The following is a 15,762-nucleotide window of genomic DNA, read 5'->3' as shown; positions in this document are numbered from 1 at the left end:
TATTTCCCACAACATTGACAGATAATTTGAGGAGGAGGGCCAAGAACAGAGGAAGAGATTCGTTGAGAGTAACCTCTGTTTGAGGTATGACCTCTGTAACCACCTCAGTTACCTCTTCCTCTGTTACTTCTTTGAGCTGGTTGATGAGAAGAACGAGAGTTAGAGGGAGGAGTATGAGAAAACAGAGCTGTTGGTTGAATGGATTGTTGACGAAGTAAATCGAGTCGAAATTCATGAGTGAGTAGAAGGGAATGAAGTTCAGCATAGCTGGGAGCCACCAATCTAGTGGTGATGGAGGTAACAAAGTTTTCATAGTCTGAGCCTAGGCCAGAGAGAACAATGAGAACTAGTTCAGAATCAGCAATGGGATGACCAATGGCCGCAAGAGGATCAGAGATGGATTTGATTCGAAGAAGGTAGTCAGAGATAGTGAGAGACCCTTTCTTTTGGGTTTGAAGCTGAAGCTTCAAGTTCATCAAACGAGCTGAGTTGAGAGAAGATAAATTTCTTTCGAGAGCTTCCCAGACAGCACGAGAAGAGGGAAGACCAAGAACCTGAGTGAGGACACGTTCAGTGAGAGTGGCATTGAGCCAAGATAAAAGCATTTGATCAATGCGATACCAAAACACAAATTCTGGGTTGGTAACAGGGGAAGATGAAGATACAGAGGGATTGGGAAGGAACTCAGTTGGGGGAAGGTAAGGAGCCATCAACAAACTTGTACAAATCTTGAGAGTGAAGTACGGGGAGAAGTTGACTTCTCCATAAGAGATAATTAGTGTTGTCCAATCGAATGGACACAAGGTTGGCTATGTTAGACAAAGCAGGGAAGTGGGGGTTAGTTGAAGGGGTGTGAGGGAGGGAGGAAATGGAGATTGGAGAAACAGAGGAGGGGTTTGTGGTGGAGTCTGCCATGATGAAGAAGAAGAAGAAGGTAAGAAATGAAGAAGAAGAAGAAGAAGAAAGCATGAAAAGAGAAGAGAAAGGCACTGAAACCCAAGGAGATATTCTAAGTGGTGGCTCTTGATACCATGTAAAGATTGAAACTCAAGATGCCCTAAATCCTAGGGCAAGGATATATTTATAGAGAATGAAGGGAAATACAATGTACAATAGTACCCTCAAGAAATGAAAACAAATACAAATAAATCAAGTATACATAAATACACTAACAACAACTACCTCTGTTGAAAGAGCTTTTTCAGCTGTAAAGTTAGTCAAAACATGCTCAAAAAACAAGATGAGTGGTTCGTGCCTGAATGATATTGATAAGAACCTTCAAGTCCTTCTCTAGGCCAACCAAAGATAGACGTAATGGATAGAAAACTTTATTAATAACTACAAGATTACTATATCCAACTAGGACTCAATACCTATAGTTATAGATACTCCTAATATTAAACAGAAACTCTTAAGTATAAAAACTTCTAATATTAAATAACTATAGAATATCTAATTAGACCTCAACAATAACCCTAATACTTCAAAATATAAGAATTACTTATTTTAAATAACTATGAAATATCTTTTTCTATCAGATATGCAGTAGTGTTTGTTAAAAAAATAAGTTTTTAGTGAAATTGACATTGAGTCGATTACATGAACGTTTCAAAACTTGAACTCTCGTAGAGGTCAATTGCATTTGTAATCCCTGATATATTATAATAAATATAAGTATCTTATTGATTACTAAGTTTGCAAAAAAAAAAAAAAAAAAAATTGTTCGGGTACATAATTTAGTACATTCGAAATTCTCGATCCCACTGACTACGTTTTACATTTTATAATTTCAACAATATGAGTACGAATATAACATTGACTGGTAAAATGCACGGCATGTTGAACATTAAATTAAATACAAGATAAGATCAAAGAAACTGGAATGAATTCCAAAAGAAGATCAAAGTGAAAGACCAGACTAGAGACAGTTGAGAGGAGAACCAGGGTTGTGTTTTTGACTCTGTTGACACAACAAATTCTTGACCTGTCTCTCTCTTTCTTGATTCACACGCACACAAACAAACAAACAATTCTTCTCTTCCTTTTGAAATTATTTTGTACTCTAAATAGTAGTTTTTTAGATTGAAGTATTCAACCAATTCATTCAAGTATTTAAGAGCTTTGACTATTTCAAACATTGAATTCTTACCAACACGATTTTTAGTTTTCTAACCCATTCTACACTATGAAAAAGAGTCTTCAATGCTCTTCTTTTTGTCTTGTTAAATTGTGACATTACCTTCTTTAGTTTCTTACAAGGGTTTATTATATAAACCTAGGTATCCACTTCAATAATTTATTATAACCAAAAACCTCTCTTCTTTCATTTCAAGCTTCTTCTTTCTCAAGAAAACTGAGGGTGGCAGGTAAAAATCACTTTCTCTCTCCTAGAGAGATTTTTCCCATTTTTTTGAATTCTTAATTGTACTTAATTGACTGTCTTTGTTGTGGATAACTAACTATTTGGCTGCTAATTTTGATTATAATTTTTCAAGCTGACCAAACTAAAATAAATGTAGTTTTTCATTTCTGTTAAAACCCATCATCACAACCTTATAATTTGATATCAAATTTCTATGATCTTATTTCTGCAGAGAAAGCTCTGGTTGCTATCTTCTATGGGTTTATCATTTTTAAGGAACGAAGATGAATTTAGATCAATCAATTTTGGTCGAAAAGACGGTGAAATAACCTTGAGAACATGTAGTTTTAAGAAGAATGAGTCTGATGGTATTTCGGAATTAGACGAGTCTCGTAAGATGTCCATGGAACAGGAGAGCTTCAAGAATTCCGAAAGCAATAAATCGAAGCTCAATAGAACTATTTCATTAAAGGATATCATTCTTGATGTAAAAGATGATAATGTTAAGCTTAACACAACTGTTTCATCAGACAATCTTGTTCTTGATAGAACGAAAATTTCGAGCAAAACTCATAACTTAATTAATGGACCAAAACTTATAATACCAGTTCCAGAACCAATAATATTTTTTTCTCCGAGGCCTGTGAGTGAACTAGATGCAGCTGCTGTTAAGCTTCAGAAAGTCTATAAAAGTTATCGAACTCGAAGAAACCTTGCAGATTGTGCAGTTGTGGTTGAGGAGCTATGGTTAGAATCCTTCTCTTCTTATTCTCTTGATTTTTTTTAGATGTCATTATTGATTTTGGTTTCAGGTCTTTTACGATTACGGTTCTTTGGTGTAGTCGAATTTGATTTTTCTTCTTGAATGTTTAGGTGGAAGGCTTTGGATTTTGCGGCTTTGAAGAGGAGCTCGGTTTCTTTCTTCAACATTGATAAGCCAGAAACTGCTGTTTCACGATGGGCACGGGCAAGGACAAGAGCTGCCAAGGTACACTTTCTGTAATGATTATTGGTTGAAAATTACTTGATTTGATGATTTGGTCTTGCCTCTCTATGTTATACGATCAATCTTACCAACTTGTTCGGTTCTTGTAACGTTTCCAGGTTGGTAAGGGTCTATCCAAAGACGAAAATGCTCAGAAACTAGCCTTACAACACTGGCTTGAAGCTGTAAGTTCATAAAATCTTATAGGTTATCTTTAAATTCATCCAATACAAAACCAGAAGTTGATATTGATGTTTATTACCCTGATTATACAGATTGATCCACGACATCGTTATGGTCACAATCTACATTTATATTATGATATGTGGTTCGAAAGCGAAAGTAGTCAACCTTTCTTCTACTGGTATGTATTATATAGGAGTATATCACTAAAAGTCTCACTCAAGGCATTGATTTCACCAAGGGGTCTGTTGATTTTAAACCACTAAAATTTCACGTGTATATTAAAGCTTTACCTAATATTTATCTCTTCTTTACTTATGAAGGTTGGATATCGGGGATGGGAAAGAAGTAAATCATGAAAGATGCTCAAGGAACGATCTACAACGTAATTGCATCAAATATCTTGGACCAGTACGTGTCTCCTAAATTCCTTGTCGATAACTATAAGAACTTTATTTCTAGAAAGTGAAAGATTGACTCTGTAATTCTTATCTCTTTGCAGATGGAGAGAGAAGCTTATGAAGTAATAGTCGAAAACGGGAAGCTTGTTTATCGACAAAGTGGAACGACTGTCGAAACTGTTGAGGGTTCTAAATGGATATTTGTTTTAAGCACGTCAAGATCGCTGTATGTTGGGCAAAAGAAGAAAGGTTCCTTTCAACATTCTAGTTTTCTCTCTGGTGGGGCTACAACTGCAGCTGGAAGATTGGTTGCCCATAACGGCATCCTTGAGGTACTTCTATAACTATCAGCATGCATGCATGCAGTAACTAGTTGGGCTTGCAAGTTTGCTCTGGCTCGGGGTTGGCCAACGGACCCCAAGCGAGTTTGCTAAAAGTTCATACCACTCCTGAGTCGTACTATCTTCTCTAAAGTAAAGTTTTCAGCTGAGTGACTTTTGAATCATCCAATTGTCCGTGGCCTCATGCCTGGCCGAGTGAAGCCCAAGTCTCCCGGCCCGAAAACTTAACGTAGAACCAATGGATCTCTCCATCCAAGAGTCCCTGATCCATAACCTTTTTTTGACAATTTTCATCTGGTACAGGCAATATGGCCTTACAGTGGACATTATCTCCCAACTGAAGAGAACTTCAAAGAATTCATTAGCTTCCTTCATGATCACCATGTCGACCTCACCAATGTGAAGGTAATTGCTAAACTTTATATCTCTACTTCTCTCTAAATTGTATCTCCTGAAACCAAACTCATTAATTTGGAGAAATTCGCAGCAAATGTCTAATGCTTTCCTTTCTTTCTCCAGAGGTACGCAGCTGATGATGATAACCCTTCAATAAAAGCTACCGGTGTGGACCCGAAATCAAAGCCGGTTGAAGGTTCAATGAAGCCCGCACGCTCCACAAGTATGGAAGCAGCAAAGCAGAACGAGCTTTCCCATCTTCCTACTCGTCCTGACATTAACCATCACAAAGAAACTACAACAGCTGCAGCAAATTCTGAACAAACAGAACAACACTTGGGAAAGCGATTATCGTGCAAGTGGAGTTCTGGTGTCGGACCTCGTATTGGTTGTGTGAGAGATTACCCAGCAGAACTACAGTTTCAGGCACTCGAACAAGTCAACCTCTCTCCTAGGCTCACAGCAGGAGCTGTCCGAAACAACTGTCCCATTCCCTCGCCAAGACCAAGCCCAAAAATCCGACTCTCTCCAAGACTTCATTACATGGGCTTACCCAGCCCAAGGGTTTCTGTACCCAAATCTTCTAACTAAAGCTTTTTGCCATCTCATAACTCTGACAAATTGGCTAGATTATGAGGCCAGTTTACACCTAACTGTTTTCATTAGGTGAGGCTCAATTTTTGCCCCAAATAGAGGAATACACTTTCTTACCCATTTCATCTTATACACTAGAATAAGGGACTAACCCAGATTTTTTTTACCCTTCAAAATGGTTTTACATTTTTTTTACCTATGTTTTTAGGTCACTTACTGCAAGTCTTGACCTTTCCTTTTTGACCCAGATTTTACTTTTTCTGGGTTTTAATTCATTCATTCCTTCCTCTAAATAGCACTTAGAATAAAATTGTTCCTCTGATATCTAATATAAAGAAGTTCATTTGATAGTATATTTTTTCGTAAAGCAATTTCATTTTCAGCAGCAATTGAAGTTGTGAAGAGCTGTGTGAGTATAGCAGCTGAAACGATTCAATAAGAATTAAGAAACATATATAGTCAAAAATTTAAATAAATTAACAGGATTGAGCAATCTTACAATATGGATCAGTGAATAAACTTCATTCATCTATCTTCAACGAACCACAATCTCACCTACAAACACATATAACTGAATCAAAATCGATCATCGTAAACTAGAAAACTTAATTCAAAACCAAAGCAAAGAAACAAGCAAGAAGTGGATGAGGAAATTGTACTTCTATAACTAATACAATAGAAATAGATACAACCCTAAAGTAAGGCTCAACCTGCATTTTCAAACAACATAGACACAAATTATATATATAGATATCTCCACAAAAACAGCAAATAGCAAGTTCACTAACCATTACCAAAAAAGAAAAGCAAATATCAAACTGCACTACTGCAGAAGATAAAACCCACAAACAGTAGAAGTGATAAAATCCGTCAAGGGTTTGAAACTAGGATCTCCATATCTCCATGTGCTCCACTAAATTATGCATATTTTCATCCCAATCTGGCGACTTCGCTACTACCAAATCCTCTACTTCAATATCAACATCAGCTTCTTCTTCTTCATTAATCCCATCTTCATTCAGTATTTTCTCCCACATTACATCACTAAAAGAGACTAATTCTGGATCACTTGTTTCTTGAATAAGACTACTTGATTCATTATCCGTAGTACCAGATAGTAATCTCTCTATGTCTGATTCGATTACTGTTTCGTCTTCGAGTGACTGATCTTTGTAATCCTGAATCTGGGTTCCTTCCAATATCCCTTCTTGTAGCGAAATTTCGAAGCTTGAACTAGTTATCAGTCTCCTTTTCTTCCCAACTTCATTACCCAATTCCAATTCTTTCTTTTTCTTCTCATTTTGATTCATTAGTTGTTGAAAGAAATCTGGGTTCTTGAGAGCTCTAGCAAGAAAACCCATTAAATGTCTTTGTTTGTTCTCCATTCCTTGTATACGTTCTTCGAGTAAATCGATTTCTTCCTGTGAATTCTGCTGGTGTTGACGTAGCTTAAGAACTTCTGCCATTAATGCAGTTCTATCACTTCTCAATCTGTCAATATCTTCTTCTAATCCACACTTTCCTGATTCAACACAAGCTCCTCCTATTCCTTGTTGTTGATTTACATTTCTTCTCCTTCTTATGCTCTTCAATAAATGCTTCTGACCTCCTAAAAACCCTTCATTTGCAAATTCCCATCTATCAGGATCAACCTTTTTAAATCCCTGCAACCATTAAAACACAAAAAAGGATCAAGAAATCATCATCTGAACTTCACATTCAAAACCCATAACTAAATGAACAAAAATATGAATACCCAAACTTGGATTTTCAAAAATACTTACATATGTATTGAGCTGACGAATGAAACTGGAGAAATTTCCATGTTTGAAGTATTTAGGAAGAAGATTAGAAGCAAGTTTATGAGAATCCCAAACAATGAAGCTATTACGAGCTATACTCCATGAAACAACCGAATCAGTTTCTGGGTCTTCAACCATTTCGAATGTTTTTGATAAAAAGGGAGGTGGCCCCATATCATGTAATCCCTCCATTGGTTGTGGTGACATAGTTGATGAAGAAGAAGAAGATGATGAAGAACCTCCAAACCCACCCACCATTTTTTCTCTCTCTCTCTAAAACTTCTTCTTCTCTAATAAAAGAGAGCCTAATTGAAAAACAGAGACAATTTTGATTTGGGTTTTTGCTGAATTTGAAAAGAAATGGGAAAAGAGGGAAATAATCAGTTGCAGTTAGTTGATGAGAGGGAAAGTGATAGAGAGAGAAGATCCCATATTATATTAGAGAAGCTAATTGAATAATCTGAACAAAGATTGAAAACCCATAGTTTATATAAAGGAAAGGATCGAATGTTCTGGTTAATTGAAAATGAAAGAACTGATTTTTTTAATATTTGTCTTAGAACTTTCTACTCATTTTGTTATTTTCCTCCTCATACAGTAAAAAGGGTCTTATCAGAAAAATCTTCATCTTCATTTTGTTCCTTTACTGTAATTTATCTTCCAGCTCAAATATTTTCTAGAAGCTTCTATAGGCTGCCTATATCCAATTGAGATTTTACCAGATGGAACCCCACATTTGTTTGGGTTGATGAAAAAGAGAGTGGTGGAAATGTTGTTGAGGGTCCGTTTTATGAAAGGCTACGGATGGCCATACAAACCTATTGTCTCACTTGGAAACGGACTAATATATGATATTTCTCAATTGATTAAATTACAATGGAAGAACAAGAGGGTGCGATTAATATTTTGATGTAATTATCACTTGTTCCTTTGTTTTTGATATCTAAAGAGCAACCAGCAATAGGGAGTAATTTCCGGTAAAAAGTCTCCCTTCTATTAGTTTTGGTTCCGCGACTCATTTTTTGCTTTTCTTTTTCTTCTCCTCCTCTCGTGCTCTAGGATAAAAACTAAACTTAGAAAGTGAAATTGCATCGTAAAAGTTTTGAAGGAAAAACTCTGAAAATCCTATGCGAAACTTAGAGTTTCTAAGATTGAGTTCTAGCATTGGAAGATGCTCTTAATTAAGTATGAGTTTTTGGCAATTCAATTTTTCGTAACTTCCCCTTATTTCTCCAACTATATTTCACTTAAATCTCACGTGTTGTTTGTTTATTTGTTAAATCTAAATCTGAAATAAATAATGTGTAATTTACTTGTATAGTTTAAGTACTTCTATATGGTTACTTTTCTTGTCAACTCTGACCTTCAAACAATTTTTTCTCGATAAAAACTTTGTTTCAAGATCTTTAAGGTATAAACATGCTAAACAACTATATTACATATACAATTATTTCAAATTCAGATCTACATTAAAACAAACGGCACCTTGGTCTCTCTTCTGTGATCTCTCCCTATATCTCTCTCTAAAAAAACTATCTAAATCTCTTCGAGTTTGTCAATCAATTTTACATTTAGGCTTTTGTTGATTTCTTTTTCATGTAAATTCTAACGTTTCACACCGGGTATATAAATATATGTATATATATATATATATAAATATACATGTATAGGAGTAAAGACACAGATAATACAAAAATTGGTCATCTTCAATTGCAGTATTAATCAGTAAGTACAAGTCTACAACCATCACAATAAAATCACCCCAAATCAAAGAAACACAACCCCATTGGTTCCGTCACAAACAAGCATTTTACATTATGACACTTAAGTTAACGGTGAGAAAGCTTTCGCTTCATAAAATGAACAAAATTAAACAAAAAAATTAGTGTGACAAATCAGCAAACAATGCAAAACAAAACAACTCTACTCCAAGATGTATACTTGTTAGTAACTACTAACCGTGTCAAGCTGAAGGAGCTTCATTTGTGCCTGCAGATAAAGCAGCAGCAACCCAGTCTGAAGCAGCTGTTTGAATCTCCAGCTCGTTAGAAGATAAGGATAGAGGAGTTATGGCAACCTGATTAAGGCAGATAGGAAGAAAACATCAGTCACAGGAAAACTTTCGGTTTATACTGAGATATGCAAAACTGAAATAATGGTCGTTTCTTCTTACAAATCCATTTTCAAGCGCTATGAAATCCAGGTTTTCGTCAGTGTCTTCTTGCTCCTTCTCCAAAAACTGAAGTTTAACCAAAAACCCGAATTATTAATATAAAGTTTACGTCAATTAGGGCAACATAAGAAACTGCATTTTTACCTCTAGACGGAAGTACTTTTTCACTAGCTGGGAATCTGTTTTCCCAGCAACTCCAACTGATTCTACTTCTACATTCTTCCTCTGTGTATTCTGCCTTCTTGCTGCACCCTGCAAATGCAAGAGAAATGATGATTTTCAAAGACATAATGCCAAAGCCATTTAGTGATTTGGTTTTAAATGAGAAAAAGAGGAAAATCCGAAAATTGAAAATGAGATATCGGGTGTTGCTAAGAGATATTTAGTGTTTTGGTAATTAAATAGATAAGGAAATTAGTTGTTGCAATATTAGTGGGAGAGATTTTAAGGATTAAAAGTTATTTTTTAAATTGTACAACCAAGAAAATTGTAAAAGAGAATTTAGGGGAACGTATTTTGCGGAAAGTTTTAAGCGATTAATGGAAGAGGTTGGACATGAAAAGTAAGCGAAAAAAACAGAGGGCGAATGTAACTAATTTCGTTTTCAAACTAAACCATTGGATTGCGAAATTCGAGATAACAATCCAACAATAAATCAAAGGATATATCGGAGGGCCACCCTAAGAAACACCATTGCGTCATACAATATATATATATATATATATATATATATCCATTTTAGAAAGGAGATGACTTTTTTTTGGATGACCATCTGATTTATCTCAGATTTTGTCAATCATCCGATCATTATCTCAAATTTTGGGATCCAACAGTTGATCTTGAAAACAAAATCGGTTACAACCAAGGAATCAAATGTCGACAAATTTCGATCGAAACGACTGAAATTTGTCAGAAAATCACATCACTGAAACGAAATTGAACTTTACAAAAATTTCATGTCAGATTTTAGTGAATTTCCACTAAAATCTGACACAAAATTTCAAAATAGAGATTTAGAAAGATTCGAAATTGAGTTAGATTCTAATAAAATGAAACATAAAAAAAGGAATTATTTAGAAGAAATTGAGTTGGGTTTTTCTGTTCATTTGTTCTATCTTTCTTGACTAATCTTCTCACATCTTCTATTTTTCTAGAGTTTCTTCTCTTCTTCAGTCGATTTTAGGGTTTTAGTTTGGGATTTATCAAGAAATTCTAGAGAGAGGAAGACAGAACAGTCAGTTTCCGCTGAAGTTTTGGGACTATAAGGTATAACGGTTATCTTAAGGGGAGATAATTTTTACTATTAAACACGTATTTTAAGTTTTATTTCCAATTAGCCCCTAATTTCACTATTTTATTACAAATTAGGCCCCTAACTAACTGTTTTAGTGTTAAATAATTCAATTTAGCCCCCTAAACTAACTAGTTTACTGCAAATTAGGCTCCTAACTAACTGTTTTGGGTTTAAATATATCAATATGGCCTCTCAATTTAACTATTTTATTGCAAATTAGGCCCCTAACGAACTGTTTTAGGGTTAAATAATTCAATTTAGCCCCTTCAATTAATTATTTTATGCTTCATTATGGTTGAAGAGACTTGTTAAACACAGTTTTGTCATATTTCTATCATTTCTGCAAATTTGTAAAATTTCAACACAGACCAAAATTCATTCCTTCATTATAACCAAGGAATGAAATGTCGATTTTTTTTAGTTTAAAAAAAAAATGACGATTTCGATGGAAATTTCGATAGGGTCCAAAAGTGGAATCAGTCTGTGCGGAAATGATAAAACAGTCCTAAAACAATTAAGTTGGATACTAATCTGCAATAAAACAATTAGTTTAGGGGATAAATTGAATTATTTAACTCTAATACTACTAAAACAGTTAAGTTAGGTGCAATTAAACAATTAGTTTAGGGGGGTAAATTGAATTATTTATCTGATGTAAACCTAAAACAGTTAGCTTTGGGGTCCAATCTGCAATAATAGTAATAGTTAGGGACTAACCAAAAATAAAACATAACATATTTTTTTTGTAGTAAAAATTGTTTCCTCTTAAATATAACCCTTAAACCCTAAAATTCTGAAACTTCTCAGCCGAAACCCACTGTTCCCTCTTCCTCTCTCTAGATTTTCTTTCAAATTCCAAACTAAAACCCTAAAATCGAAATCTGAAGTTAAAGATCACCTAAAGAAGAGAAGAATTTCTTGAAGAATAAAGGCTTGAGAAGAAATAGTCAAGAAAGATGGAACAAATTAACCGAAAGGTAGAAGATAATGACTAAGGTATGATATCTGTTTCTGATTTTAGAATCTTTCGAAACCCTAAACCAAAAGCTCTGTTTCAAAATTTTGTGTCAGATTTCGGTGGAAATTTGACACGAAATTCTTGTAAGTACAATTTCGTTTCAGTGATGTGAATTTCCGACATATTCCGATCATTTCGACCGAAATATGTCAACATTTTATTCCTTGGTTATAACCACCCACTAGCCAAAGATGTCATCTTTCTTACAAAAATCTCGCAGAGTTATAATACCATCACCAGAAAAGCCTCCAATAAACTAACCTCCACTACTTTCCCATAATTCAGGATTATATAATTTTCAATAAATAGCTTTCACTCTCTAATATCCAGTGTTTTAAAATACTTTTACGCCTCAAGGCGGCTCTCACAAGGCAAGGTGGCGGCTCAAGGCGTATCCCATCGATGGGTAAAACGCGTAACTATTTTGTAAGGAAAATGATATCAACTACGTAAGAACATAACGTGGTTTTTCTACTTTACTACTATAGTATAGAGGCCTAAGCGTTTAATAAACAAACATACTATTTCTTTAATGTTGCCCAAAAACTCAAAATAACAAGTGCCTTCAGAAGAGCACGTTTTATCTCGAGTTCAAACACGTACGCCAAGAGGAATTAGGTGACTGCCTCGCCTGGAGGCACACCTTGAGGTGCACGCCTTGAAAGTTTTTTTTAAAAATTGCTAAATTCTCACTAATTTCTCAACAACTATTCTCTCTTAGATATTTAAATCCTAAAGTTTACTCTATATATCTCTCAGCAGCAAGCCCTTCATTTTCTCTTAATCACAATATACATCTTTAGACTACAAATAGTAAACATATATTGGTACTCACAGCTGCAGAAGCATCTCGGCCAAGCTGTGCAAGTTGGATTCCAAGGCTTTGTTGATTAGACATAAAATGTCCAGCAGTAGGGTGCCTATTTGCTGGTACAGCAGTCCAACTATGAGTAGGCCTCCACAGGCTCTGCTTGGTGACTTTAAAACCCTGTTAAACACAAGGAACAAGAACTAGCAAGGTCATTAATCCAACTATCAGCAATATCCTCTGTGTTCTTCAGTTGCTTAAGAACACAGATCCATTTATCATTAAGTTCAACAAGACAAAACTCTGCTACATTTACAGATTCATATTTGAACATCTCCTATTCCGAGCTTCCACATTGCTGTTTTGCTTTTTACTCATCCCCTTTTCATAGTTTATGTACTACTCCGACTTACACTAAGTATGATAATATTTACCAAATTACGGCCCATTATGGAGTCCATATGATGTTAGTGCATGTTTTCCTAACCAAACCAAGCATGATACGAGTAATCCAATCCAGTGAAGGGTCACTTATTAATAATGACTGTATTTTCTTTAAATTCTCGTCTTATAAGTTAAAACGATAGACTGTATCCTGAACCCAAACAGTCATGAAGATATACAATGGACTCTGAGAAACAAACCTTGTTTGTCAATGGAGAAGTTGGAATTTCGATATTCAGTGAGCAACTTGTGGGGAACAGGCCCTTCTCAATATCTCTTATGGCAGCATTTATCAAAGGTAAACAGACACTGACTGCATCATTGAAACTACTTTCATGGCTCTCATCCTTCTTCCTACCAAAATATCGGAAAATAGCATCATTTAAAAATACAGAAGCATACGAATTTATTGAATAGAAGTGCACCACTATGGCACTATGAGAGAGACACTTCCACTTACCAGTTCAATGAAAGTGAAATACATGGTACACCAGAGATCAAAGCCTCTCTTGCCGCAGCAACAGCGCCCGAGTAATATCTGGTAGATTTTAAGTGAAGTACTCAAACTTAGTGCAATTGCTATATACAATCTGAAGAAATCAGAGATCAAACCCGCTGCAGTTTTTCTCATACATTTATTAAACAGATCTAAAATATGACTTGACTCACTAGCCAGGTTTTTTGCAGGGAGATGATGAAACTTACGAGGACAACATAAAGCTAACAGGTAATCAAATGTTAAACAAGGGGAGAGATTTTACTTACGTATGATGACCACAACGAGATCCCTTGTTAATTCCACTTATTACCTAAATATGCAAACAAAACATCAATTGAACACGATGTCCGATCCATTAAATTCATTGCATGTGTAACTTAAAACTATGTATTAATTCATACCAAAGTAGGCTTTGACCAAGAAAACAATGCCCCAGATAAAGCTAAAGACACACAATCCACGGGAGTCCCTGACCAAGTATCAAAACCCGACGTCTATTAATACCTCAAACATACAAGAATAGAGAACTTCTCACATCATTAAACTGATAAGCACACAAATCTTATGGAAATGATTACAGCAATCTAATAGTATCCCAATTGAATCCTCAAAACAGAGGTCTCAAAACTTGAATATAGGAAACAATATATAGATTATGTTTTTTGGAAAAGGGAAACTATATATGAATGGTATTACCAGAAACTTCATAGGCAGCGATACCACTAACTTCCGCAGAGCTAACCAATAGTGTTTCACCAAGTGTAACAGAGTGGCCTGCAACCGATCGATCCCTACGGAAAAACCCATAAAGGATAAACGAATTGAGATATCACTCAACCAATAGATAACCAGATCAGTAAAATCTCCAAATTCTCCAATCATTCTAAGGAGTACTGTTACTATACTTGAACTTATTACATCTTCGGAATCAGTTTTTTGGGTTCTAAAATAGTTTCATTTCTAGTCAGTTCAAATACCCATATTGGATTATTAAGTTTTTGACTGGGAAACTAAACAGTATTAAAGATGGGAAGTTGAGGTAGGACTCACGATTTGGGAGCACAAACTTGAATGTTGTAAAGACCTTCATGAACTAAAGCCTGTACAAGTGAAGTAAGCCCTAGAGAGTCAAATCCGTCAGCATTTGTAACTAAAACAATAGGTTTTGAGTTATCAATTTCTGAAGTTGTAGTTTCAGCAATAGATGAAGAAGTTTCCGAAGATCCATCATTGTCATTAGATTGATCTTCATCTATTATACCCTTTCTGTTAATCAATACTTGTTGAAGATTGGAAACCAAACCAGGGGGTAAGAAGTTGTTCTTCTTCACAGGAGTCGTCATTGAAGTCCAGTATAGAGAGGAATAAGGAAGAAAACTATAAGATATATGAGAGCTTCTGGAACAGTGTTGGATAGATTGGAAAGAGATGATGATGAGAAGAAATGGGTTTGGTTTGGATTTTGAAGAAGTCCGCGAAGGAAATCAAAACCCTAGAAATCGATGGAAAGTGAGATGGGAAAAATGGTAAAAGGCTATGTTTGCAAGACCGAGTCTAACGGCGTTTATTGAGAGAGAAAGTGAAATGTAGAGAGAGAGAGAGAGAAAAAGGGATAGCTTGTTCCGATTGGTAAGGGAAAAGGATTGAAAAGGTATCGGTTTGGCCCTTTACAATAGAGACGTGGTGGGTAATTATCACATATTCCTTATCCTACCGAAATTGCAATGATAGGGTTGACTGATTATTAGTCGACGGCTGACAGTTAGGGTCAAGAGTTACATTCTAACAAGGACCAAATTATAGAAACACAATTTATCAAATTTCTCCACAAGCCTAGCTCGATGTAATTCTTTTTTTTTTCCCTTTTTTGGTTGAAAGTTCACCCAACGTTCTTGGTATGGTGCCCACAAAGCGGTCGCTTTGGGCCACCAAAACTCTAAGGACCAAAGATATCCTAGATAGTGTAACATCATGATATCGTAGGTGAGAAATTATCAACAACTAATATATGGTGGTGGAGTTCTCTGTTTCTTGTCACGTGTCCTAATTGACATATGATCGGGTCCTTACTTCTGCTTTGTTTTTAAGCTCTCATATACTTTTGGATTTTTGAGGGAGAGGACCAAAAAAAGGGGCGCTTATGTGGGTAAGATCTAGGCTTATCCGGATATAAGGTTCAGGTCCAAATATTAATGGTTTTGGTAGGACCGAGATAAAGGTACAGCAGGGAATTGTGCCTAACTAGTTTAATACCCCTAATACCCTTTTTATCTTTATCTTCTTTACATCTCTCTTTCTCCAAGAAATTTATACAGCTCTAATTTTCTCTAAAACGTCTCTCTCTCTCTCTAAAACTCTCTTTTTCTCTCTCTCTCTCTCTCTCTCTCTCTCTCGAAATTTATACATCTCTCTCTCTCTCTAAAACATTTCTACACACTTTTTTTTTCTCTCCTATCTCGATA

General features: G+C 35.5%; 3 protein-coding genes across 4 annotated transcripts; 1 reads left to right on the top strand and 2 right to left on the bottom strand.

Moving 5' to 3' along the window:
- The first annotated feature begins 2,357 nt into the window (after positions 1 to 2,357).
- Positions 2,358 to 5,633, top strand: LOC147556790 (IQ domain-containing protein IQM1-like). Its single transcript, XM_086657745.1, has 8 exons — positions 2,358 to 3,109; positions 3,236 to 3,350; positions 3,467 to 3,532; positions 3,623 to 3,711; positions 3,854 to 3,941; positions 4,033 to 4,263; positions 4,576 to 4,677; positions 4,792 to 5,633. The coding sequence occupies exons 1-8, from the start codon at positions 2,577 to 2,579 to the stop codon at positions 5,257 to 5,259; spliced, it is 1,692 nt and encodes a 563-aa protein (XP_086513871.1). The 5' UTR covers positions 2,358 to 2,576; the 3' UTR covers positions 5,260 to 5,633.
- Positions 5,634 to 5,680: 47 nt separating this feature from the next.
- On the bottom strand, positions 5,681 to 7,706 carry LOC147556789 (heat shock factor protein HSF30-like). 2 transcript variants are annotated; one of them, XR_015233592.1, is made up of 3 exons: positions 7,047 to 7,698; positions 6,057 to 6,926; positions 5,681 to 5,817 (listed from the first exon to the last, which is right to left on the bottom strand). XR_015233592.1 is itself a non-coding variant. In XM_086657747.1 (2 exons), the coding sequence occupies exons 1-2, from the start codon at positions 7,320 to 7,322 to the stop codon at positions 6,147 to 6,149; spliced, it is 1,056 nt and encodes a 351-aa protein (XP_086513873.1). In that variant the 5' UTR covers positions 7,323 to 7,706; the 3' UTR covers positions 5,908 to 6,146. The 2 variants fall into 2 exon arrangements, 1 of the variants encoding a protein (XP_086513873.1); XM_086657747.1 differs by lacking the exon at positions 5,681 to 5,817 and having other exon boundaries at positions 5,908 to 6,926; positions 7,047 to 7,706.
- A 1,046-nt stretch (positions 7,707 to 8,752) lies between these two features.
- Positions 8,753 to 15,120, bottom strand: LOC147556788 (uncharacterized). The gene is made up of 10 exons (XM_086657746.1): positions 14,351 to 15,120; positions 13,997 to 14,091; positions 13,702 to 13,769; positions 13,567 to 13,610; positions 13,262 to 13,339; positions 13,002 to 13,155; positions 12,385 to 12,537; positions 9,382 to 9,489; positions 9,238 to 9,303; positions 8,753 to 9,141 (listed from the first exon to the last, which is right to left on the bottom strand). The coding sequence occupies exons 1-10, from the start codon at positions 14,641 to 14,643 to the stop codon at positions 9,028 to 9,030; spliced, it is 1,173 nt and encodes a 390-aa protein (XP_086513872.1). The 5' UTR covers positions 14,644 to 15,120; the 3' UTR covers positions 8,753 to 9,027.
- Between the last annotated feature and the right edge of the window lie 642 nt (positions 15,121 to 15,762).

This window comes from Eschscholzia californica, unplaced genomic scaffold, assembly GCF_041429995.1.
Source record: "Eschscholzia californica isolate CP2 unplaced genomic scaffold, dmEscCali1.0.p SCAF_2, whole genome shotgun sequence".
Classification (NCBI taxonomy): Eukaryota; Viridiplantae; Streptophyta; class Magnoliopsida; order Ranunculales; family Papaveraceae; genus Eschscholzia; species Eschscholzia californica.
The sequence above is the reverse complement of the archived record's forward strand: the minus strand, read 5'-3'. Positions and strand labels throughout refer to the sequence as shown.